The sequence below is a fragment of the Phascolarctos cinereus genome, unplaced genomic scaffold, assembly GCF_003287225.1.
Source record: "Phascolarctos cinereus isolate Bilbo 61053 unplaced genomic scaffold, phaCin_HiC Scaffold_7;HRSCAF=346, whole genome shotgun sequence".
In the NCBI taxonomy this organism is placed as follows: domain Eukaryota; kingdom Metazoa; phylum Chordata; class Mammalia; order Diprotodontia; family Phascolarctidae; genus Phascolarctos; species Phascolarctos cinereus.
Genome location: NW_027556180.1, coordinates 174066196 through 174093762, shown reverse-complemented (window position 1 = coordinate 174093762; position 27567 = coordinate 174066196). Strand labels below are relative to the sequence as shown.

Sequence of the window (27567 nt, the reverse complement as noted above, 5' to 3'; positions counted from 1 at the left end):
AGCTGTTGTAAATGAGTTTTAGCCAAAGTTTTTATTGTGTTGAGGAAAGGGTTAGAAAGCCAGGCATTGAACAGCTAATGGGGGAGGAGAGTCAGAGGAAGGGAAAAAGGAATACCATTGAGAAAAAACAAACAGAAAATGTAGGCTAAAGCCACTATAGAAAGTTTTCTTCCCATGTTTGCCACAGACAAGCAATTTTTATTTTCAACTGTAATCAAATAATAACAATTGGACAGTGGTAAAAAATTGCTTATAAATGCATCTTCTCCAAGGTTAATAGGAACTATGTCTGGAAGTTTAAATGGTTTATTTTTTCTCCTTGGGTTAGCTACAAGTATAAGAAATGGAGATGTCTTACGTCTTTAATTTAACCTAAATACCCAAAGTGAAGATGTAGGTGCAGGATGAGGTGAGAGAGACGTGAGTAATGTTTATTATATAAAGACTTGGAATAACATTATTTCAACGTTATGATTAACTATTTAAATACAGTTAATAGGAGCATAGATTTTTGAGCTAGAAGTACCCTCATCAAGTTCATTCCATAGTGATAAATTAGTTTTCTTCATATTTCTTTCTATATATATGTAGCACAAACTATAATAACCTTCACTCATTTACTGTTATAGGAGTTGTAATATATCTGATGAACCTAAGTATCCCTGCTCTTAAAAAGTACAGTGCTAATCCTGTCATCCATTTCTGGTTATGAAATTCCTTTTTCTTTTAAACAAAGTCTGATTATACTTTACCATATTTGATTAAGAGAAAGTTTACTTTTTAAAGTAAAAAATACTTTTTAGGAGCTTTTTAAAGGAAAGTCAGATTCATAGATTTTATCTGCTTTTTTTCCAACCATTGGCTGTAGTATTTATGGTATCTTTTACAGTAGTGTTCATTAAATGTTACTTGTGGTCATATTGTTTAAAACATCTTGCTTTTTCATTCAGTCTGAGCCTTATGGGGAGAGGTAAAAAAAAAAAAGCTTTTTTTCTTGGTCCTTGTTCCTATTGTGATGGGACAGGAATTAAGCTAAGTTTTTGAGCCTTCTTAGGATAATTGTTCTCTACCACCTCTGCTTGGTTCCTCTTCTGTCTGGTTAGACCGCAACTAAAAATATGCAAAGAAAACTGGAAGTTAAGATTAATTGTATCTTTTCAAATCTTATCAAATTAAAATGTATGGTGTTTTTTTTTTAACCAGCATTCCATAACTAAGATGGAAGACCTACAGAAGGAGTTTGAACACTCACATAGCAGTTACTTGAAGGAAATTGAAAGTTGGAAAACTGAATTGACTCAGTTACAGTCAAAGTACAGTGAAGATAGAGCTGCCTTAGAGAAGGAGTTGGAGGAAGCAGTGAAAAAACAAATAGGACTTTCAGAACAGCTTAAATTTAATAGTGAATCCCAAGATGATGTCAAAAAGTTGCAAGAAGAGATTCAAAGAATTAAACCAGCTTATGAAGAACAAATTTTACATCTGCAAAAGCAGTTGGAAGCCATTACTGAGGAAAAGAACCAAGAAATTAGTGATCTCCAAATCATTATCAAGGCTAATTCTCAACATTACCAAAGTGAAATTAGTAGCTTGCAAGAGGAGCTTTTGCAACTGAAGACTACACACAAAGAAGAAATGGCAACATTGATGCATCAGCTTGAAGCTTCTGGTAAAGAACATGAAGAAGAAAGAAACAAATTTATGCAGCTAATGGAGAGTATGGCAACTGATAAAAACATTCAAGAGAACTCTAAGCATGAATTTGAAAACCTTAAAGAAGCACTGAATCCAGTTAAAGAAAATCCAGTATATGACAGGGAGATCCAAGAAGATACAGCTGTAAAACAAATAGTTAATGAAAAAGTCAAACATTTAGAAGATTCCTTGAAAGAACTGGAGTCACAGCATAGTATGTTAAAAGATGAAGTAACCTATATGAATAATCTTAAGTTAAAACTGGAGATGGATACCCAGAACATAAAGGATGAGTTTTTTCATGAACGGGAAGATTTAGAGTTTAAAGTTAATGAACTACTACTTGTTAAAGAAGATCATTGTTGTATAATTGAAAAATTAAAGTCAGAGCTAGAAGTTTCAAGAAATCAATTTAGTAATACTGTGAAACAGCATAACATGGAAGTACAGAGTCTTAAAGAAGAGTACCAAAAAGAAATATCAGAACTAAAGCAAATTTTATTGTCAAACTCAGAAAAAGAAAAATTAACCGTAATGTTTGAAATGCAGGATCTTAGGGAACAATATGAAAATTTACAGCAAGAAAAGCAAGAAGCAGTTTTAAATTATGAGGGTTTGCGAGAAATGATGGAAATTCTGCAGAGAGAATTGGGTGAGTCAGCTGGAAAGATCAGCCAGGAATTTGAATCCATGAAACAGCAGCAAGCTTCTGATGTTCATGAATTGCAGCAAAAACTCAGAACTGCTTTTAATGAAAAAGATAGTCTTATTGAAACTGTGAATCGTCTCAAAGGAGAAAAAGAAATATTGTTATCTAAACAAGATGAGGCACAGAAAAGTGAAAATGTAATCAGGAACCTTCAAGAGAAAAATGAAGAAATATTGATTAGTCTTAATCAGAAAGATATAATGATACAAGAGCTACAGGCAAAAATATGCATTCTTAGTGATGAAAAAAATGATTTCTTAACTAAAATACAAAATGCTGAGGAGGAGTTGGATAATCTCCATGAAAAATGTAAGAAGAAAGAAGAAGAGATTGTAGAGCTTAAGGAAAAAATGGATCAAATTACTCAGTACAGCAGCGAACTGGAACAAAAGGTGAAAGCATTAACAGAAGCACAGGAAGAAACTTTAAAAGAAAAAAAGGACAACAACCAAAACATGGAAAAACTTAAGGTTCAAGTTAAAGTTCTATCTGAAGAACAGCAAATAATGTCATCTCAAATTAAGAACCTTCAGGAAGAAAATGAAAGACTAAATAAGGAAAAAGACCAATTGAGTAAAGATTTGGATACTTTTATATCTGAAAAAAAAGGAGATATTAGCTTTAAAGAGCAAGTTGCAGAATTGGAAAATAAATTTCAACTGGCAATTGAAGAAAAAGATAATTTAGATAAGTTATTTGTAAAGGAACAAACACAAAACTCAATTGTTAGGTCTCAGCTGTATGATTTTCTGAAAGAGATGGGATCCAGAGTTTCAGAAATAAGTGAGGAAGAAGATATAATGATTATCCTACAAGCTGTAAGTGACTCTTTAGGTAGAATGAAGGAGGAAAAACAGACTTTGGTTTTTCAGAATAATGAAACAGTGCTACAATTGCAGAAAGAAAATGAACATATCAAAGAAGAGAATTTGGCTCATTGTGAAGAGCTTAGATCTTTACTTGAAGACTATGAAAAAGAGAGAATTCTTCTAAAGGAAGAATTAGAAGGATGTCTGTCAGAAAAAGCAGCATTGCAACTCGACCTTCAAGAGATGAATAATGTAAATGAAAAGACTAGGCTTGAAAACCAAAATCTTTTAGCTCAGATAACAGAACTTTCTGAGAACCTTTTATGTAACAAAAATGAAATTCAGGATCAAGGAGAATCTTCTGTAGAAGAACAAGAAAATATAAGACTGTTGCTAGAACAAAGAGAGGCAGAACTACATGATGTGAAAGCAGAATTGACATCTTTAAAGGTTGCAAATTATTTTATTAATAAAATTAATCCTTGATTATAGAGTATGCCCATTCAAAACACTAGCTTAATCATAAAACCTTGGGAGAATAAACTTAGATAAATTCAAAAGAGAATTCAGTATTTTTTAATTCTGTTTCTAAATGGTAAGCTTTCTCAAAAATATTGAAAGTGTAGCACTAAACATTTTATTTTTTAGATTTTAATTATCTTTTTTTTCTTTTTTTCTTCTTAGGCAGTGAGGGTTAAGTGACTTGCCCAGAGTCACACAGCTAGTAAGCGTTGAGTTTGGTCTGAGGCTGAATTTGAACTCAGGTCCTGTTGACTTCAGGGCTGGTGCTCTATCCACTGCGCCACTTAGATTTTAATTATCTTAATCTTGCTTATGCAAAGGAATAGTGAGATTAAGTGACTTTTTCTTTTTTATATAGCAGGTCACTAAGATCCAGAAAATTTTGCATACAAACTTGTAACACAGTAAGCAACAGTTTGAAAATAAAAATAGAACTGTATGGATACTTCCCTTTAAAACGTGGGATTCTCCTACCAAAAAATTATTTAATAGTAGTATGGTAAGCAGGAAGAACTATTTGATCTTGTCTATATTTAATTATGAGGACTCCGTGTTACAGATTGTGTACCTTATTCATGGATGCTACACTTTTCTACATTTAAACTTTGTATTGATTTATTTTGATAAATTTTGATAATACTATTATGAGTTCAATATTAGTTACATTGTTGGTCTAGAAAAAGCTACCCCCCAAAAAAACTTTATGTAAATCATCTGTTATTTTAGCTTCCCTTTTTTCAAGATGATATTTTTACTCTTTGTTACAAAAAAACTGGTCTGATTTCATTATTTTGCATTTTTCTTTTGCCTTTGTTTAAAATGTAGGATTCCTTAGAGAACTCGCACTCTGTAAAAAGTGATCAACATTCAGTAATGGAACTAGAAGATAAAATTGGTAACTATTTTTGTTTAACCTATCTTTTTGTAAAGATAATTTTTTTAATATCACATTCTAATGGAATAAGAATTCATGCAGCTATTAGATTTTTATGGCAAATATTCTTTTCCCAGTGCCTTTACTATTTATTAAGTTATGCCTTCTTTTTCCAAGTATTTGTCTGTAGAAAAGGATGTTTGATCTGGTGGGGAGGAAGGGAATTTAAAGGCTTAGGGTGTTAAGTTTGGTTTAGTTAAACATGTAATACAAAGGAAGTTATGAAATCTTGGAAATTTTAAAGAATTAAATTCATCTGAAAAGGTTTATTCAGAAGGAGGTTCAACCCTTGATTTCTATAAATTTATTATTTTCTGGTATTTTCTGTGTGCCATTTTTAATTTGGCAATTCCTGTAGGGTTTTTTTTAAAGTATTGTGACATCATTTAAGTAATTCTATGTTTTACAGTGAATGACTTCACCAACAAATCATCTAAAACATTTTTATATTACCAATTAATAATTAGCATGAAATATTACAGTTGCCACAAGGTTATTTTTTCTCAATCACTTACTACTCACTTGAATTGATACTAATCTTTAATTGAAAAGCGTGAATAATGCTATAGAAATTGGAATTGATTGTGATAAAAATAAAATCAGCCTTACAACAGCTTTAGCAGTTAACTTTCTAAATTAAAACATACTGCATTTGCATACATTTGTTCAATAAACAATGGGCACCTAAATATAAAATATTCAATTCTTAAGGATATAAGATGTATAGAAATAGAAGTAATATGGAATATAAAGATAAAATAGTTAAAAAGTGTTATGAAAGTTCTCAAGAGAAAGAAATTGTTTTCTAACTAGGAAGGTCAGGGAAAATTTAGAAGACATGGCATTTCAGCTAAGTCTTAAAGGATGATTAGGATTTCAGCAGGTAGAAATGAGGAGAGTTGGAGAAATTCCAGGCATAGAAAAATGGAATAAGCAAAGACACCAAGGCAAGGAAATGTGGTCTCTGTTTATGACATAGTGAATAGTTTGGCCTGCGTGCCAGTTATATGAGCATGAATATTCATTGAGAAGTCTGTGAGAGGTAAAGTGGTACCAGACTATACAGGACCTTGAGTGCTAATCTTTGAAGTTTGAACTTTTTTTTTTGGTAGATAATAAGAAGACATAGAAGTTTTTGAATAGTAAAGTTTCATAGTCAGACCTTGAATTTAAAAGATTGCTTTGACAGTGTTGTGAGGATTTATTGGGTGGAAAGCTGTAGGCAGGGAGATTGGTTAGGAAGCCACTGCTCTAATCCAAGCGATCATGAAGACTTGGACTAGGGTGATGGCAGTGGGAATGTAAAGGAGCAGCCATTGTAGTGAACAGAATTAGTAGAGGTATACCAGGGACACCATCAATAGGACTGGCCAACCAGTTTGGATGTTGGAAGTGAAGAAATGTGGGATAATAACAGGGGACACCAAAGTTTTGAGCATTGGTGACTAAGCAAATGAAAAGGCAATATAATTTGTTAAAGATTGAAATCTTAGTCTAACAGCAGTGTGTTTTTATTTTTAAAAGATAGTTGCATTTATCAGAAATGACGTATTTAAGTTGGTACAATATGAAAGGTGGATTAAGGAGAAAAAAGTGAAAGATTTAGAGTGTAAAGTTTATGAACTACTACTTGTTAAAGATCATATAAGTAAAAAATTAAAGTCTAAGCTACAAATTTCAAAGAGTCAATTTGGCAATACTGTGAAATAACATAACATGGAAGTAGAAAGCATGTGTTAGAATTGAAAGAATACTAGGTTTAGAGTCAGAGAACCGAGTTTTGGGTCTGCCACTTGTGTGACCGTAGACAAAACACTCATCATTTCTGAGCCTCAGTCCTCATTTATAAAATGAGGGGATTATATTAGATAATCTCTGAGGTCAGTGATCCTGTGAACTCTTAGTAGGAGTACTTTATGTTTATGCAAGCAACCACACACATTCTTTCTGCCTATTCTGATTGTTGTATCTGTCTTATCCAGTTTCCTGATAGTGATTTCCTGATTGTAAAAAGAGTTAGTAAAGTAATAAGAGCAAATAAACTTCTGTATTGTTTTGCATAGATAAGTGGTCATGAAAACTAAGCAATGTCATGTCCAGTCACCAAGTTTATATGTCCAGATGAGATGAAACTCCAAAGGATTAGATTGGTAACCATACAGCAGCAAGCTCTAACATAGTGATAATTAAAAGATACCTTAGATTTCCAATTAGGAAACTAACTAGCACTTAACTAGTTCTTGCTTTTCTCGACTCATTTAGGCAGTCATATAGTACTACCTAAAAGAAAAAAGCCCACTTTTACTTTGTCTTCTGCCACCTTTACGTGTTCATTTGGCAGTTTGCTTGGTCTTCAAGTGTAGTGAGCCTTACTGAGGCATTAGCACCGTCTAGTAGTGAAAAAAGGCTAGCTGTAATTTAAACCAGTGTTTGTGGTTAAATGTACTGATTGCCTTTTCCTTCATTGGTCACTTCAAAAATTGATTAAATGCTTGTTCTGTATGAGGCTCTGTATTAGGCTCCTGGGATATACAGATTCAGATACCAAAAAGGTAGCAAGTACCTGTGTAATTGTGTGTTCAGTCATTTTCAGTCATGCCGTACTTTGTGACCCCATTTGGGATGTTCTTGGCAAAGATACCAGAGGGGTTTACCATTTCTTTCTCCACCTCATTTATAGGTGAGGAAATTGAGGCAGAGTTAAGTAACTTTCCCAGGGTCATACAGCTAGTAAGGGTTTGAGGTCAGATTTGCTCCAAGGATTATAAGGGAAGGAGGATCCAGAATGTGATATTAGATTTTGAACAATATGTATTTTTTATTTGGTGGTTTGAAATAGTCAACTCTCTCTGAATGCTACCTTTTTGAATAGGAGGTTAAAGCTATCTGGAAAGAAAATCTGGTTAAACAGATTTAAACAAGATAATTTTAAAGTACTCCAGGATCATATTTACTGACTTTTATGGCTACTTATAAATAATTTAGCAGAAATTTACTTTTATATTAGTTACTCCTTAAATCTCAGTTTTTTTAAAACTATGGCCTATCCAGTTAATTAATGAAAAGAAGCGTTTCTTTAATTAAAAACATCTTCTGCAATTTGGAAATTTCTCACTTGAAAATATATAGAACTTAATATTATCTTTACTAAACATGAAGCAAAAAATTGCATATCTGCCCATCAGTCCTGCCATTTAAATTTTAGAAATTCCCAATCAAAACATCAATTCAGTTGACATTCAATTTATAAATGCAAGATTTATGATCAAAAAATGCCTCAAATAATAGGTCTGTGGTCTCTTAGTAGTCTTTTCCCTCTTTGTCCTTTTAAGAAGGCTTTTTAACACCAAGGTGAATGCATATCTAAGCTTTACACAGTCTGAAAACTACATACCAGATAAGAAATCTGTTAAGTATTATCAGCCAGCATCTTGATGTAACTTCTTAGTGAAGGTGAAAAATATTTGAGATAGGAAGCAAATATCAAAAACTAAATTGGTAGTAGTGTTAAAATGAGGAAGAAAAGAAGAAAATTGTCAAGAGAGAGAGCTCAGGCTTTTTTCTCCTAAGCATCTCTGTTTTAGTTAATTAGAGTTTAATCAAGGGTCAGTGTCAGAGCCATCTTCCAAACAAAGGAATAATCAAGAGCCAATTAATGAAAAAACTGAAATCAGAAACTCAGAATGCAATGGCTTAGACGTCATCATGACAATAAGGAACTCTGTAGCTAAGTTGGAGAGAGAACGAGAACAGGAGCATCATGGTGTAGGTTAGGAAATAAGAAACACATCTCCAGCAAAGATGAGAATGCCGAAGACCCTTTAGTAATGGACTGTACCAAGTGGTTTATTCTGTTTGACCTGATCCTGACTCACAAATTAATCCCTTTGGTCCTTGCCTTCCTACTTCATTGTACTGTTATAATGGCTTCCCCATTACCTTTGACAATCTAGAAATGGATCCAAATATAGGATATTTGGGAAAATTGAAGGATACGAATGCCATGAAACCACTCTGTTTACCTAACTTAACTAGGAGCAGTTAGCCTTTAGATGGTTAAAAAGATTAATGTTACTATCCCATTTTAACAGTCCAACAATGTGTTTATTGAATTCCATCTTGATGATTTCTAATTAAGTTTATGCCTAGTGTCTTAATATTGGAAGGGATTTCAGATGTCATCTAGTCAGAGATGGACTTGAACAGTTTTCTTCTCTGTAACTGTGACATCCCAGACAAATAGTTCTCCAGGATCTCCATCTGAAGGCTTAGGTAATGGATAACTCATTACCTAGAAAGACAACCCTTTCTGTGGACTGTTCTAATTATTAGGAAGTTTTTCGTTATATCAAACTGAAACCTGCCTCTAAAACTCATTGTTCCTAGCTCTGCCCTTTGATAAATTAGTCAATCAATCTAATCCTTCTGCCATTGGAAGGCAGAGATGAGGAGGGAGAGCATTATATTCATGAGTGACAATGTATGTAAAAGCCCAGAAGTGGGAGACAACATTTGGACTGTAGGATAAAAGATTTAGTGTTGAATGGGACCTCTAATCCAACCTTTCACTATTGATGAGGAAATTAAAGCCCAGAGAGGTTCAAAGGCCTTGTCCAAAGTTATGTAGGCAGTAAGTAGCAGAGCGAGAGTTAGAACCCAGAACTTTTGACTCTAAATCCAGCACTCTTTCTACTGTATCCCACGACTGTTCTGCACTCTACCCCACCACCCCCAGAAATGTGTCTTTTCTTCTCCAGATTAAACTTTCTCTGTTCTCAGTTTTTATATAGCAGGTTTTCTATTTCTAGTCCCATCACCATCCTTATTAGTATTTTCTCTAAAATATTCTGCCCAAAATACTTGTTCTATCTTGCTAAGTTTGGATTATAATAATAACCTCATTTTTGGATCCTACTTCTATCATGCTGTATGTTACCTATTTCTCCTAAATTCAGATATTCCACAGGTCTGATGAACATACCCTCTCTGGTTTTATTCAAGTCATTGATAAAAATATTGAATTTAATAGGGCTGTGAACAGATCCTAAGAGCATTTTACTGAAGAGCTCCTTGTGGGTTCAGTTCAGTTCAGTAAACATAATTCTTTTCATCCTTGTTTTCAGTAAATTTAGAAAAAGAATCCAAAGAAAAAGAAGAGAAATTAAGTAAGATAAAAGTTGTTGCCTTGAAAGCAAGGAAAGAACTTGATTCCAGCAGAAAAGAGGTAAGATATCTTTAAACAGACTCTGGAGTTTCACAGTTTAAGCAAATCTGCATTTTTCTGTGCTGAATAAATTCACAATATTGATATGTATGTATAATAGGCACAGTCTCTGAGGGAAGAACTTGAATTGGTTCGATCTGAAAGAGATAATTTGTCTACTTCCATGAAAGACCTCATTCAAGGAGCAGAAGGCTATAAGGTAAAAATAATTATTGTCTTTATAATTTTTTCTATTTTTTAAAAAATTTTTTATTATAATTTTTTTGAAATATCACTTATAGCTTAAAAGTGAAGATAATTATTTCTAGAAATATATTTTTGCCTATGCTAGGATAATACTCTAAATTTCAAACTGATCTTTTTTACTGTATACATATATTCTATCCTCAATTCAGCAAGCATTTATTAAGCAACTACTATTTATAAGGCGTTGGGCTAGGTGATGGGGTATAAAGACAAAAAAAAGAAAGAAAGAATTCCTGTCTTCAAGGAACTTATTTTCTATTGAAGATAACAGATTGTACACATATAAATAAGTACAAAATGTTTACAGAATAATTTGGGGATGAGGGAGGTGAGCTCTAATACAAGACCTCATAAAGGAAGTAGCATCTGAGCAGAGTCTCAAAAGCAATCTAGGAATTCTAGAAAGCAGAGAGGAGGAGGAGGGAGAGCATTCCACTTATGAATGACATCTTATGCAAAAGCCTAGGAATGTCAAGTATTATACAGTTTAGCTAATCTGGTTAATAAGTTTTGAGAAATGTAATCCAACAGAAGAAGTAGGAGGCTTAATTTTAATAGAGGATTTAGGCCCTTTTGTCATTTAAGATGCCAGTTTTTTAAATTTACATTTAAATCTGCTGAGGAATATCTGCAAAGGTTTCATTTTTATATCCCAGTCCAACTAAAACTTGTTAAGTACCTGTAGTTTTTCAAGACACTTTGATAGGCAATGCAGATTATATACACAGGTAAATCAAATTTATTTTTACTTTACAAGAGCTTATAACTCCTCAAACAAGCAAGATATATGGTTTTAATTTGTTCTTTTTCGAGTTTTTTAGTTTCATACTCTGTTTATTCATATGCATTTTCTTTTTTTATTGTAAGTTTTTAGATATGGGTAGATTAGAAATCAGAATCTAGCAATATGCTGTTTACAAGGGGCACACTGTAACAGAAAGATGTACACTAAATTAAGGGGCTGGAGCAGAATCTATTATACTTCAGCTGAAGTAAAAAAAAAAAAAGACAAAGGTAGCATATATGAGCTCAGACAAAGGAAAACCAAAAATACACCTAATTAAAGGAGATAATAAGGGAAACTGCATTTGGTAAGAGGAGGAATGAAGTAATATCAATACTGAACATATATGTACCAGCTGTTATAGAATCTAAATTCTTGAAAGAAAAGATATATGCGTTACAAAAGGGAAAAAGTGAAACTATACTAGTGAGGATCTCAATTTATCCCTCTCTGACTTAGGTAAATCTAACTATAAAATAATCAAGAAAAAAGTTAAGAGGAATAGAATTTTAGAAAAGTTAGCTATGCTAGGTCTCTGGAGAGTATTGAATGGAAATAGAATGAAGTATATATGTTTTCTCAGTGATAAATGGCACCTTCACAAAAAATGACCATGTATTTGGACGTAAAAACCTCCCAAACAAATGCGAAGAAACAGAAATGTTAAATGCACCCCTTTGGGACCATAAGGCAATAAAAATTATTTTTAATTAAGAGCCTTTGAATCATAGATTAAAAATTAATTGGAAATTAAACAAAAGAACAAATCATAGAAACAAATCATAGAAACAATGAATAATTTCGTTAAAGATAATGACCAAAATGAGATAACGTACCATAATTTGTAGGATATAGCCAAAGCAGTGCTTAGAAGGGAAAATTTATGTTTCTGAAAGCTAACATCAGTAAAAGAGAAAAAGCAGATGAATGAATTGGCTATGCAACTAAAAAAAAAGAGCAAATTAAAAATCCTCAGTTAAACACCAAAAGAGAAGTCCTGAAAATCAAAGGAGAGATTATTAGAACTTAAAGTTAAAAAAATTATTGAACTAATAAAGCTACAAGCTAGTTTTATGGCAAAATAAAGTGGATAAACTGTTGATTGATTGGATTTTTAAAAAGGGAAGAAGAAAAGCAAAATACAAATTCAAAATTAAAAGGATAAATGCATAACCAATGAAAATGAAATTAAAGAAATTACTAGGAACTGTTTTGCCCAATTATGTGTCAATAAAATTAATGATCTAAATGAAATGGATAAATGTTTACAAAATTAAAATTGCCCAGATTAATAAAAGAGGAAAAAAAAATACTTGAATAGCCCCATCTTACAAAAAGAAACTGGATAAGCTATAAATTAGCTCCCTAAGGGGGAAAAAAAACAGACCAGATGGATTTATAAGCTAATTCTACCAAATATTTAAAGACCAATAAATTTCATTACTATATAAACGGTTTTTAAAAATAAAGGAGCCATCAGATTCCTTCTAAAACAACATCCCTGTTAAAAACACCACAAAGCATAGAAATCAGTGGAGCTTAAAAAATGATAAGTAATATACATCTAAACTAAGAGCAAGCATTATCTGTAATGGGGATAAACTAGAAGCCTTCCCAGTACAATTAGGGGTACAGCAAGGATATCTGTCATCACCATTATTGTTTAATATTGTACTTAGAAATGCTAGCTATAGCAGTAAGACAAGATAAAGAAATTTAAGAGATAAAGAATAGAGAATAAGGGGGAAAAATCACTTTTTGCAGATGATATGGTGGTATACTTAGAGAATCAACTAAAAAAACTAGTTGAAACAATTAACAACTTTAGCAAAATTCTAAGATTTAAAATAAACCCACATAAATCATTTGCATTTCTCCATATTACCAACAAAACCTGTCAGGAAGAATTAGAGAAATTCCATTTAAAAACTGCAAACAGTATAAAATACTTGGGAATTTACCTGCCAAAACACAGCTAGGAACTATATGAATAAAGTTACAAAATACTTGTTTTGACAGATCTAAATAATTGGAGAAATATTAATTGCTCATGAGTAGGCTGAGCCAGTATAATAAAAATGACAATACTGCCTAAATTAATTTACTCATTAAGTGCCAAAACAGTTAATCAAAGAATTATTTTATAGAGCTAAAAAAAATTCATCTGGAAGAAAAAAGGTCAAGAATGGCAAAGGAATTAGTGAGAAAAAATAAATGAAGGAAGGCAGCCTAGCCATATCCGATCTCAGACTCTGTACTACAAAGGGGTAATCAGAACAATCTAGTACTGGCCAGTTAGTCAGTGGAATAGATTAGGTACACAATATACAGAAATAAATGACCACAGTGAACTTGTATTTGATAAACCCAAAGAGCCAAGTTATTGGGGCAAGAACTTGCTGTTTAACAAGTTCTGTTGGGAAAACTGGAAAGCAGTCTGGCAGAAACATACCCTACACCATGATATGGTTAAAATGGATATGTGATTTAGACATAAAGGGTGATGTGATATAAACAAATTAGAGGAGCATAGAAAATATTACCTTTTGAATCTATAGATAAGAAAAATTTTATGATCAAACCAGAGATAGAGATGATCAAGGAAGTATAATGGATAATTTTGATTACTTGAAATTAAAAAGGAGTTGCACAAACAAAACCAATGCAGCCAGTTAAAAAGACTACAGAAAACTGAGGAAAGAATTTACAGCAAGTTTCTGATAAAGGTCTCATTTTTCAGATATATAGGGAACTGAGCCAGATTTATAAAAATATGAGCCATTCCCCAATTGAGAAATGGTGAAAGAATATGAACAAGAAGTTTTCAGAATGAGAAATCAAAGTTATCGTGGGCAGCTAGGTGGCACAGTAGACAGAGCATTGGCCTTGAAGTCAGGAGGACCTGAGTTCAAATCTTGCCTCAGACCGAACACTTGACACTTACTAGCTGTGTGACCCTGGGCAAGTCACTTAACCCCAATTGCCTTTAAAAAAAAAGAAAGAAAAGAAAGAAATCAAAGCTAGCAATAGTTACGTGAAAAAATGTTGCAAATCACCAATAATTAGAGAAATTCACATTAAAACAACTCTGAGGTATCCCCACACCCATAAGATTAACTCACAGGGTGAAAATGGATTATGAGAAATGCTGGAGGGGATGTGGAAAAAATGACTACACTAATGCATTGTTGGTGGAAATGTGAACTAGTTAAAGCATTCTGAAGAATAATTTGGAACTATACCAAAAGGGCTATAAAACTGTATTATACCCTTTGACCCAGCAATACCACTACTATCTGTATCTCAGAGAAAAAGGAAAAGGATTCATATGTACAAAAATATTTATAAGAGCTCTTTTTGTGGTGGCAAAGAATTGAAAATTGAGAGGATTTTTTTATCCCAGCCCATACCTTCAACATGTAGGACCAACCTTTTGAATACCGTATTTCACCGCATAGTCATCGCCACCACATAATTACCTCATCCTGGTGTTTTGGTTTGGTTTTTTCCCCCTTCGGTCCAAAAATTTGTTTATGATCTTTCATTGTGTAATCGCATGGTATAGTCCTGTTTGTCACATCGTTTAAAAGGTAAACAGAACAGCAATGTATTCACCAGTGGCATATGGATATGCATTTATCTCTCACACATTAAGCCGCAAGCCTAGAATTCTCAGTGCATGCACATTGTCAGTGTATTTCTGAAAGCCAACTTGCATGATTTGTTTGGAGTGCTGTAATGCTAACAGTATTGTCACTCAACCCAATGAAGAGCCGTAGACACAAGGGGAGCAGATGGACAGGTGAAGCTGACATAAGTGAGTCACGTGATATGGTAAGACTTGCATCCTCTTGCACTAGCCAAACTGTACAGTTAATCTGCCAGCAATACATTAACGTGCAAAGTATTTCTTTCTGATTATGGATAAATATAAAAACTATTCTGTGGGCTTCAAGTTGAAAGTTGTGTTCACTGAACAGCATGGAAACAGAGCTTCGGAAAAACAGTTTTCAGTGAGTAAAAAGTTGGTGAGAGACTGGCAGAAACTGAAAAATAAGTAATACCAGCACAATGTGGTGGTGGTGGTGGTGGTGGTGGTGGTGGTGGTGTTTAAGCTTCACATAATTGTCACACCCCACTTTTTGGCACAAAATCTGCAACAATTCTGCGGTGAAATACATATTCATGTCAATTGCCTCCAAAAGAGACAAAACCAGTAACTTTGTAGTCATTGGAATGTTATACAACTATATTTTATGTTAAATACTGTAAACAATAAATAGTTTATATTCTTCCTTTAAAAAATGTGTATGTAAGAGTGGAGGCTATCATGTCCCCTGACTTTTAGGGCATGATTGAACCAAAAGTTAAGGTACAGGATCAAGAACATGATAGTAGCTTGAAAAAATAATTGTTCCCATGGACCACTAGGGTCCAACTAAGAGCTAGTTTTGACTTATTAAATGAATATTTATATTTATAGGCTCTAGGTTGCCAATCACTAACTTGAAATTAGTGTGGAAATTTATATTGTAAGTCCAAGTAGGATTTGTAGTAGTAATAACTTTAGTCTCTTATGCTTAAAGTAGCAGTTTGGAGTGAAATACATAACAACTCTTTTCATCACTTTGTAGAAAATTTTTAAAACTAAAAAATTTCTTTTCCTTTAATTATTTTAGCTATCTTCCATGTTAATGGCAAAAATTATTTAATTGTAGCAAAGGTGTTTTTCATTGCCTAGTTTTCGTGCAAATTAAGTATTCCAATTTATCCCTGATTAAAAAAAATTAACATCCAGTGGTTATTTACAAATATTAAATACAATAATATTGCCCTAAGGGTTCAGCATGTGATATTCTTGTGTGCTTTACTTATGGTATTGTTTTATCTCTTCTTAAAGAATCTTTTTTTAGAATATGATAAACAAGCAGAACAATTGGACATGGAAAAGGAGCGTGCAAATAATTTTGAGCATCAGATAGAAGATCTTATAAGACAATTAAAGAGTTCAGGTTCTCAGGTAATTGAAAATTGATTACTTTTGAGTATACTAATTAACAGATACTCATTGATTTTAATAAAGAAGATATGTTACCAAAACTATTAATGTATAACTTTTTAAAATTATTAAATTATTCAAATATCAGCAACTCTTATTTACTGGATAGATTTCTTGGCCATTGTCTGTTGTTTTTGTTTTTTTTTTTAATATGCCGTACTTGGAAACTTATTCATGGTGTAAAATTGAGCATCTGTTTTTCCTTTTCATCCAGCAGAAATCAACTGTATAAGGAAAAGCACTATGCTTTCCTTTTGATTGGCAAGTAACCAAAAGAAATGAACATATAATCATGGATTTTGTGTGTCTTTACTTTATGTCTGTTCTGTTTGTTACATATCAAAGATTAGATCATTTCTTTTTAGTAATTTTTTTTTTCTAGTTGAGGGGAATGAGTATGAAACATAGCAACAGTTGGTAAATATTTTTAAACAAAGCCTTCCAAATGTGAGCAGCTGCATAGGTGAGGGATAAGTTCACTTTAGGGAATTGAATAAACATTTTTATGGTTCATTGAATAAGATTTCTTTTGCAAAACCTGTAATTATTGTCCACTAAGTTGGCCACCAGTTATGTTGAATTTCATTTAATACATATACTGTTACAGATACAGGTTACTTCTCCCTTCACTGTGTTGAATGCTCTGAGTTATCAATACTTAATCCTGAAGAATATATTCAGTTCTTTCTTTAAGAAAACTTCTTTCATCAGATATAGATCAGATTAAATGCTAGTGGAATATAAAATTTTTAGTTAATCAATGTGTTGTTTTTTTTTAATTTCCTGCTGTGTGCAGGCACTATGCTAATAAGAAAATGAGGGTGGTAGGTGGAATACAAAGAAGTATATAAGACAGAATCCATGCCTTTAAGGAGTTTATAATCTAGTTGAAAAATAACACTTGGACATATAACTGTGACTTCATTGTTACTAAATTAGAATAAAGAGTAAAGATAAGATAGGGAACACAATTAAGGCAATTCTATTTTGACCTATTTTTAAAACTGTTGATGCTGAAAAATGGGAAATGGATTAAAGAATAGACATTGAAACAGCCTGTGATAGTTTCCTAAGTTTTAACAGTGTAATTCAGTAGCCACAAGGGGGAAAACCAAAGACCACAGAAACCACCTCAGTCATTAAACATTTTGTCTCTTACAAGCAAGGAGAGATGCCAGCCAAAGGCAACAATGGTTAGCAAGAATATAAACTTATTTGTAAAATCTACTAGAAGAAAATAATAAAAGATTCTTGGCAAAATAACCAAATGAGTTGGGTCATCCCAAAAGCATTTCTTTTTTTTTCTTTTTTTTTCCCCAAAAGCATTTCTGGAAAGATGACAAACAACAGAAAAGATTATAAAGATATTTGTAACAGTCTTATCAATGACAGTGTAGCTGCCATATTTAGACTCTGAAAACACAGCCCTTTATGTTCTACATAATGGCACTAAAGATGAGAATAGCAGCTATAGTAAACCAGACATGAAGGCATGGTCCATGTTGGAGGAAACACAATTTTTGAGAGATTAATTCTCGGTCTCAAAGAGAAGAGAGATACCAAATACTTGGGGAAAAAATCAGAACCCCAAAGAAAGTGACCCAGAAAAAAAGTCAGCTATTAACCTTAATGCCATTTTTCCATCTCTACAAAATATTTACAAAAATTAAGATTTTACATACACATCAAAGATATCTTTGATTTAGCTGTGACAAGAAAACAGGTAAGCTTTCACAAATAGTATTCTGCATTTTTACAGTCAAAAAACTTAACTTAGACACAAGGTCCCACTGTGCTTGTTTGTTGACTGTAAAAAGCATTGAATTAGAACACACTTCCTCTGTACAAACTCTCAACAAAATCTCTTCTGTGCATGTGGCAGAATCGTACAAGATTCCCTGAAATGAATAATAGAAATTTTATTTGACCCTCTGATTATTTATTATCATTTGATATATTGAGGCATAAACCAGGAAGACTTAGGCTTACCAAAGGTGTTTGCCAGTGTTCTTGTAAGATTTCCTATCCAGCACAGAAACTTAAAAAAGGTCTTCTACTTGGCAGTGTTTGTAAATAATATTGTGTTGATTGTATCAAGTCCAAAACCCTGCAGTGCCTCCTAACAAAGATACATACTCAAGAGTTCACCCTTAATTAGGTAGATGAAGAGTACCTACTTTTCAAACTGTTGTCCTGTTGAGTAGACAACCTATAGCTAGAACTGGTCCACCACTACAGATGTCTAAGAAAGACACATCAGATATTCCATGACTTAGTCCCAGAATTGAACAGAAGAAAGACTAGGCTGAATTAATTTGGAAAGTTATAACATGCTTTAAGTAACCTCAAAATTTCCTGAAACAAAGGCCCAGATTTTTTTCATCAATATTTTTCCAGTGATGTTATGTGGCTACAAGTCAGAATAATGTAGTCTCTGAAGAATTAAAGGTTTTGATTACCAAGAGGGCATACAAGTGCATGGTGGGCATAAGTAGGTGACAATACTTAGCTAACATAGGTACACAAGAGAAACTGCCTAAGGGATGTCATCAAAGAGATGTATGAGCGGAAATGGAAGAGGGCTGGTCATGTACCAGAATCAAGCTATTGGGCAGACCCTTTGGCTCCACTGGGATGAAATCAGACGTTTCCAGAATGTTGGGTGAGCATCCCCTTGGATGATTTATGGTAGGAATGAGTCACATAGGGTGAGAAGGCAAGAGTGGGTTCCACTGCTGAAAAGATGCCTAAGATCACAGATGCATCAGAATATTGGTGGCATGGAAAAAACCTAGGGTTCAGAATACAGCTATCTAGGCTCATATTATAGATGAAGAGATGGGCTCAGAAGTAAGCAGCATGAACAGGACAGTAGATTGCAAGACTAGGGTTCAATTAAAAATGAGATTTTTTTACTTTCTTTTATTGCCAGGAGACCGATAGAGCTAGAATAGTTCTATAAGAACCATCATCCTTACTCTAAACTTTTTCATTCCCTTCTTTATTCCTTTTAGGAGGCACCAAATTGGCACAGTGGATAGAGCACTGGGCTTGGATTCAGAAAGACTTGAGTTTAGATGTGATCTGAACGTTTAGTAGCTGTGTGACCCTGGGCAAGTCACTTACCTTCTGCCTGCTTCAGTTTCCTCTGCTGTAAAATGGTGATAATAATGGCACCCCTCCCTCTCAGGGTTGCTGTGGGGATCAAATGAGGTAATATTTATAAAGCACTTAGCACAATGCCTAGCACATATTAGGTGCTAAATAATGCTCATTTCCTTCTTTTGTCTTTTTGTCATTTTTTGTATTTTCATAGGATCATAGATTAAGACTGGAAGGAAATGTAAAAAATCATCTAATCCTCCCCTTCATTTTGCAGATGAGGAAACTGAGGCCCAGAGAGATTAAGTGACTTACTTTCCCGAGGTCAGGCAGGTAGCAACAAACGTCAGATTTGATCCTAGTTCCTCTAACTGCACATAGAGTCCTCTTTTCCCTGTACCATGCTAACTCTTCTAGCATATTTGGTCACTTATATAGGATTTATAGCAGCCTTTGCCCACTCTTCCTGATGTAAGGTTAAAAAAAAAGTATATCAATATCAAAGTGATATTTTTATACATATATATATGTATATTATATTTTTTTTATATATTATATTTTATACTTTAGAATTGATTGTGAAATTTCAACCTTAAAGAAAGTGGAGTGGTTTTACTTTTCAAGCCTCTAGTCATTTGACATCTAATCATTTCCCTCCTCCTCCTATTTCCAGTGTCATTTTTTATAGGGGAGGGGGGTGGAGGTGGGGACTTCATCTTCCTAGCTTGCCAAAGCTTGAAGGGTAGCAGTCATTCATGAACCTGTTCCTGCTGCTCTTCAGCAAAGAAGCTTTGACTTGCTCCATGTCCAACTTGGGCCACTTTGTCTTTCCTTAAGCAACATCACATTGTAAAGAAATAATGATTTCTTGATTCACAGTACTAAATAGTTTGTCATTTTTAGTGTGACAGGCTGAGCTCTGATAATGAAGATCTCCTAGCTCGTATTGAAACTCTACAGGCTAATGCCAAGTTGTTAGAAGCCCAGATTCTGGAAGTTCAGAGAGCCAAGGTCATAGTGGACAAAGAATTGGAAACTGAAAAACTTCAGAAAGAGCAAAAGATAAAGGTAACTGTGATGTAAAGTCCCATTTATGCATTTATATTTTGGTATTCTCATTTTACATTGCTTAATTGGTAAATTAAGAGAATTCTGTAGACACAGTATCCTTGGATCTCAGTAAGATATTTTACTTATGATATCCCTTTCAATTCAACAGACACTTAGCAATTATGATGTCCAATTAATCAACAAGCATTTATTAAATGCCTACTATATGCCAAGTACTGAGTATACAAAGACAATAATTAAATGCATCTTACTGACAGAGAGCTTATATAATCTCTCAAAGAGCTTATTTTTTATTGAGGAAGATAAATATGTGTGTATAAGTATATACAAGAATAGATCTAAGTTAATTTGGGACCATGGAAGGCTTTAGCAGCTTTGTAGAATCAAGAAAGTCCTCATGTAGAAGGTGATGCTTAATCTGAACTTTGAAGGAAACTAGGAATTACTGAATTCCAGACCTATGCAAAGGCACAGAGATGAGAAATGGAATAGGTTGTATGAGGAATAGCAGTAAGGCTAGTTGATTAGGTGATAAAGTTCCTGAAGAAGAATAATGTATAATATAAGCCTAGAAAGGTAAAGTAACGTACTGTATCCTTGGGGACAAGTTGAAGAAATATGGGATGTACTGTTAACTGGATTAATAATTGGTTAAACAACCTTACCTACGTAACAGTGATTTTGGATCACTATGTATTATCCTGGAAATCTCTAGTGGCATACTACAGGGTCCTGTCCTTGACCCTTTTTGTTCAGTATTTTTAGCAGTGACTTTAAATGATGGCCCTAATTGGCATATATCTTCAAAAAATGTTACAGTAACACAGAAATGTGGAAAGAAAGCTATTTTACATGACAAAACTGGAATCCAACAAATGTCTTGACAAGCTGGATCAATTGACTGTACCAAATAATAAAAAGTATTAGTAATAAATGTAAAATCTACTCAGGTTCAAAAACTTAGCTTCACTAGTGCAAGATTGGGGGAAATTTGGAAATATAACAGTTCATGAACCAAAAAAAAAGTGTGAATTGCAAAACAGATTTGAGTCAGTAGTATAATAACAGCCATAAAATCTCATATGACCTATAAAATTAGAGTCCAGGAGAAGGGAGATTAGACCTGATAGTTGTCTCTTTAAATATTTGAAGATCTGTCATGTCCCCAAAAGACAGTCTACATTCTTTAAAGCTCCAGAATGAGAGAACTAGATAGAAGTTAATGGGCTGCAGATTTCAGCTTACTTATAAGGAAGAACTTGGTAATAATTTGAGGTATTCAGAAATGGAATGGGCTTCTTAAAATATTACGGTCACTGTTATTAGAGTTATTCAAATGGAGGCAAATGACCATTTGTCAGTAATATTGTTGAAGAGAATAGGGTGTAGATTAAGCTTTAAATTAGATGACCTCTGAGCTTGTTCTCTTCTAGTTTTAAGATTCTCTGATTCTGTGTTGTGAGCTAAATGTTTATTCATGATTTTATTTAAGTGAAAGAAAGGCTCTCTGAGAAAATGGTCAACAGATATAAAATGACACTCATTAAATCTTGAATATTTGCCAATTGTTGATTCCATGTTAGGGATATGATTTTATGTAGTTGAAGGTAAGAAATTAAGGAGCTGGCTGTAATATTCACCAAATCTAGATTAGTTTAAATATAAATCAGAAGATTTGTATAAAGTGTCACAAGGTAAAAAGGCAGCATGTGGTATAGTGGATAGAGAGCTAGCCTTGGAGCCAGGACTTACTGGCTGTGTGACCCTTGTCTAGTCACTTAAGCTCTTAGTGTCCTAGGTAACTCTCCAAGGCTGTAAGTTACAGAAAAAGTGCCAGCTTGTGTTGGTAGAGGGAGTTTCCTCATCCGGGAGTCCTTTATACCATTGAAATCACAGGTCCTATCTACTGTGAGGTAACTTCATTTGGGTAACCTTGTTGCAAATGCTTTTTTAATAGTTTTGTTCTGATTTTTAGGAGCATACTAATACTTTAAAGGAACTTGAAGAGCTTCAGGTACAACTCCAGAAGGAGAAGAAACATCTTCAGAAAACCATGCAAGAGTTAGAGATGGTTAGGAAGGTAAATAAGCCCGTTTAGTTAAATTTTGTAAGCCAGGTAAATATAGTACCAAATTGCTTCCAATAGTTTGAGAAGAAACATTTTAGAAGCCCTTTTAAGTTTTTAAATTATTATATTGTGTAAAATTAGTAATTTCTAAAATAGTACCCTCATAAAAATGAAAGAATCAATGCACGGTTTGAAAGCGCTTACCTTCCTGTAAGAATCTTGCCCCTTTTATAATTTTGCCTATTTTGAGATCTTATTTAACATTACACATTTGTTAGAATGCATAGAAATCTTATTAATTTCTTTTCTTTTGTGAACAATTATGGTGAAAGAGAAAAACTTTTATTACTTACCAGTTTTCAAAATGTAAACATTTAAACTTACCTATATTTGAAAAAAATGTGAATGACAGTGGAAAAACCAATAAGAGTCAGAATTTAATAATAATAAAAATATTTAGGGGAGAATTATTTTGTGCATGTAAAAGAACAAAAGTAATATAAAACTAGAATAAATCTAAGAAAAGCATTGTAAAAATTAAAACTAGATGAATAAGCATTAGCCTTTGGTTAAACATCGATATATAAAATAATTCCTCTTTTATTGAAGGGGTTTTATATTCTCTACTGATAATTTTTTTTTAATAATTAAAACAATTTTGAACTGATTTGGAATTTTGTGTGGATCTTCTATATACAAAATATGCAGGATGCTCAGCAAACTACATTGATGGACATGGAAATAGCTGATTATGAACGTTTAGTGAAAGAACTGAATCAAAAAATTACTGATAAAAACAGCAGAATTGAAGATTTAGAACAAGAAATTAAAATTTATAAACAAAAACAAGAAACCCTACAGGAGGAAATGAGTGAGTAAAATGTAAACTCACTTTTCTCTTTACTTATAATTTGAAAGCATACCATGCAAGAATTGGCTGAAGAGAACAGGTGATGTTGGAAAGACATGTTAAACCGGGAGAAGACCTGAGGAGAACTTGGCTGCTATCTTCAAGTATTTGAAGGCTATCAAGTGGGAGAAGTATTAAACTGTTGATCCAGTTTCTGTCCTTGGTAGCCAGTGGGTAGAAATGAAACCAGTTTTATCTCTTTGTAAGGCAAAGCTTCCTAATACTTAGAGCTGGCCCAGAATGCATTGGGCTGCCTTGGGATCCCCCATCATTAGAATCAGGTGGAGGTTAGATGACTGCCTATCAGGATTTTATAAATTAGATTCATTCTTAAAGTAATAGTTGGAATAAATTACATCAGTTCCTTTTTAACTCTGCAGTTCCATGATTTTATTAATTGATTCATTCAGTTTTCAGAATTTCAGCTTAAAGGATGGGAGATTAAAGATTATTCATATATCAATGTTTGCCTACTACGTGCATAACACATACCATGAAAGATGCAAAAAATGATACATGTGAATTTAAGGAACTTACAGTATAGCTAGAGACATAAGACCTGCATTAGTGAAAAAGGAAATTGCGGTGCAGAGTAGAATGTGATCAAAGCTAAACTGAGGAATATTGAAAATATATGAGGTGGGAGCCCAAAAAATTGGAGAGATCAGAAGGTATTAGGGTGTTTGAGACCTTAACGCACAGAAGGTAGATCTTGAACTGGAAAGTAAAGAGAGTATGGTGTAAGTAAAAATTTGGAGGAAGAAATGAACACGGCGTGTTTGAAATACATCATGAAGAAGACTGATTTGGCAGGAATGTGCAGAGTTCCTGCTAAGAAGTAGTAGCAGGAAATAAGATGAGAAAAATATGGGAAATAAGAGTGGAAAAGTATGTTTAGGACAGACTGTAGAGGGCCTTGAATGACAGCATGAGGAATTTGGTTTTCATTTTATAGGTAATTGGGATTTTTTAAGCCTTTGAAGCTTTTGAGCACAAAAAAAATGGCATAATTAGTAGTAGAGTTTGAAAGAAATGAGATCTTAGAAATCGTAAATCGTCTAGTCCAGAAATAAAATCACTTTTAGGAATATTTATCTGATGGCAGATAATAAGCAGAGAGAGATAGTGAGGACAGAAGAGAAGTTTAGATTACACTAAATCAAAAGTGAGATGATGAAGTCCTATACTTAAAATGGTAGAAGTTGGAAAAGGAAGGAAATGAAAGATGTAAGATTAGAAAACAGTAGTAGTAAAGCTTAAGTTACATATGTATAACCTAGAATCTGAATGTAGCAGAGGAATGAATATACACTTATTCATGTTTATTAGATATGGTACCATTGTATACCTTTCATATATTTGGGGAATATGAGCCATTCTAACCATGTAAACACAACTTCATAAAGTTAATTATATCAAAAGATATTTTCACAGAGCAATCACAGCAATAAAATGTAAAAGCTACAAAAGAGAAGCATCGTTAAGTGTTGTAGCCTCTGCTTAACTCATTAGTCACAGTTTAATTTCTATGGTTCTTATTAGCATTTCAGAATATTAAAAAAATTGTCTTTGAAAGGTTGTAATGGGTTTTGTAGTGAATTATCCCTTTAATTTAAAATAAATTTGGTTAAAGGAACACAGAATGCTCTTTATTTTTGATTTCTAAAACTTGTTTTTCTTACACCAGGTTCACTTCAGTCTTCAATGCAACAAGCTGAGGATAAAAACACCAGAATAAAGCAACTACTAGTAAAAACCAAAAAAGAACTAGCAGATTCAAAACAAGCAGTATGTTAATTTCTTGACTTTATACTTTAATAGTCTTCATAACCCATTTGTTAACTCTTTGCCAATTAACCAAAATATTTATTCTTTAGGAAACCAACCAACTAATACTTCAGTCGTCTTTAAAAGGTGAACTAGAAGCAAGCCAGCAGCAAGTTGAAGTCTATAAAGTAAGGTTCATTTGAATAATGAATTTTTTCATTGGAAAGTAGGGTGACTTGTGCATGTTCCTAAATGGCCACATTTCAATAAGCAAGAGTCTTCAATCTGTAGACTGTTTTAAATGTCTTGAAATAGTATCAGTGAATAATTGTTTAGCATACAGTTAGGTTGTAGATATACAGCTTACAAAGAATTGAGATATCTTGAGATATCTCAAGAAAACATTTGAAAAGTTACAGTGATATCCTATATAAAACTAAATAAACTTGTTTCCAAACTAATATTTTTCTGTGGTTATATGATAATACAACCTGACTTTTGTTGATGGAGGGAATCTTTTTCTCATTAATTTTATGTACCAAACTTCTCCCCTACCCCCACCCCTCATTGTGAAGCCTTACAAAATGTTAGGTTTTGAAACACTGTAGAGAGTAACATGGATGATAGCTTAAATTGCATGGTCCTAGACCCAATGACCAATATCGCCAGAGAAGAGGTTTCCTAGATCCATATGTAGAGCAATGTGGGTGAAGAAAGAAATTTCACCAATAAGAGTAGGAACAGCTATTAAAAGTAGCTAGCAAGTGCAGATCAGCCAGCAGAGAAAGATGGGTCAGAGACTAGAATACATGTGTAGTTAGAGCTTTTGAAATCTCCTCAAGGGTATAGTTGGGAACTGCCAAAGATCACAGTAAGGTCAACATTTAAGACTAAACCTTGAAGGATAGGAAGGGGCTTTTATTGTCTGGGGTGCCCAGGGATAGGTAGGCTTTAAGTTGGTCTGTAGCCAGAATGATCTAAGATGAGAGGAGATGATCATTAGTTCCTTACAAGGCTGAAACCCAAGAAAAAAGGGTTCTCTTTTGGAGGAGAAGGGAGCATAGGAGGAGAGCCATGGCATGGAATTCCTATACCTGAACACTTTGTGGAGAAGATTCTTAAAAGGGTGTGACATGTGTCATTATTGCCAAGTCTGATCTGTGTCAGTTTAGAAATATTGATGTATCAGCAATAAACAGGATTGGGTCAGCTTATTCCCCAAAAAAATTCTGTTGGGCTAGAGGGAGCAACTAAGAATGAACAAGGCTTTAATCCCTTCAGAGCTTATAGATAGGACCAAGATTATTTAGGAAACCTGCAACATTTAACATTTATTCATTATTTTAGTGCTTAGTAACAAAATCCTTTAAAATGCCTAAAGCAAGGGATATATATGGTTTTCAGTAGCAAAGCAGGAGTAAAAAGGAAAATCAAATTCTTTATTACAGTTAAAACTTGAATGTGAAGAAATTACAGCTCAGAGAGGAGAGAGGTGGTAGCAGTAACAAACCACAAGAGAGCGCCATAGAGCCCAATCCTTTGGCTTCTGCTGGAGTCTTGGAGACTGAGCCCCCATAGACTAAAATTTAATTTAGAATCATAAGTTTTAAAAAGCAAACTGACAGTTTCTTGGCATTTGAGGTAAACATTAAAATGTAACATCCATGCCTAGGCAGCTAGTTTTTTCTATATAACTAGTACTTATTCTCCTGGGAAGTTTACTTCTTCTTGACCTAGGTTCCTTTTTAATAATGAATAGCTAATTTTTTAATTATATTTTATTCACTCTTTAAATGAAGTATTTAAATGTTGTCACCTAGTTTAAGATGTATCTTTTTTTGTAACTATGGCTTCTTTTAAAAAAAAAGTTTTCCAAATGCCTTGGTGATTGAATCAGTTTAATCAATGAGAAATTTATTTACTACCAGTATTTTGAAACAATATTTTTTTTCAGATTCAGTTAGCTGAAATAACATCAGAGAAACACAAAATCCAGGAACATCTGAGGACTTCTATAGAGCAACACCAGCGAGCTCTGAGTTCTTGCCACCAAAAAATCACAGTTCTGCAAGAAGAATGCAACACAGCTAAGGTACTTTATACAAAAAAGATTTGACTTACTACACAATATTTGTCTGTTGTTTCATAATTACTGAAATGAATTTCCTTACCTTTTAGTGTAGAACCAAGTTACCTAAAGAAACTTTAGAATAACCCTAAATGGAATCTATAAACACATGAATTTTTGTCCTTCAAAACTTATTTTCTATTATTATTATTAATAAGCATAGTTATTATAAATGTTACACCAGTTAACATTCTGTAGCAAAAAATGTATGAAAGGGGAATCCTTCATTGTATCCTCAATGTAACTCAGTAACTTGTAAAGATGTAACTTGACGATTAACTCAGTAGACTTACTGTTTTATTCTGTCAACCCCTTAAAAATTAAAGGATTGTTCTGCCCTAGTGGACAGAAGTATCCACCATTGTAAGTTTAAGAAGGAAAGTCAGAAGGCATAAAGGACAGGGATAGTTTTAGCTGTGATGCAAAGTGTTGAATCCCAAAAGATTATTCAGAAAATGATAAAATGTTTTAAGTAGGGGAGATGAATTTGTTTTATTTGTTCCTTTCAAATGAAGGATCATCATGTCTGGTACATAGTA

At 33.4% G+C, this 27567-nt stretch overlaps 1 protein-coding gene across 2 annotated transcripts in view; it reads left to right on the top strand.

Annotated features, from left to right (window-relative positions):
* Positions 1 to 27567, top strand: part of GCC2 (GRIP and coiled-coil domain containing 2) — a 51349-nt gene that overhangs the window by 4985 nt on the left and 18797 nt on the right. For both annotated transcript variants that reach the window (XM_020979492.2, XM_020979491.2), the window contains exons 6-16: positions 1204 to 3663; positions 4561 to 4630; positions 9793 to 9893; positions 9994 to 10092; positions 15824 to 15943; positions 19988 to 20152; positions 22131 to 22235; positions 22932 to 23094; positions 24821 to 24921; positions 25011 to 25088; positions 26855 to 26992. In XM_020979492.2, coding sequence (XP_020835151.1) covers positions 1204 to 3663; positions 4561 to 4630; positions 9793 to 9893; positions 9994 to 10092; positions 15824 to 15943; positions 19988 to 20152; positions 22131 to 22235; positions 22932 to 23094; positions 24821 to 24921; positions 25011 to 25088; positions 26855 to 26992 — 3600 coding nt within the window. The remainder of the gene's footprint in view (positions 1 to 1203; positions 3664 to 4560; positions 4631 to 9792; positions 9894 to 9993; positions 10093 to 15823; positions 15944 to 19987; positions 20153 to 22130; positions 22236 to 22931; positions 23095 to 24820; positions 24922 to 25010; positions 25089 to 26854; positions 26993 to 27567) is intronic.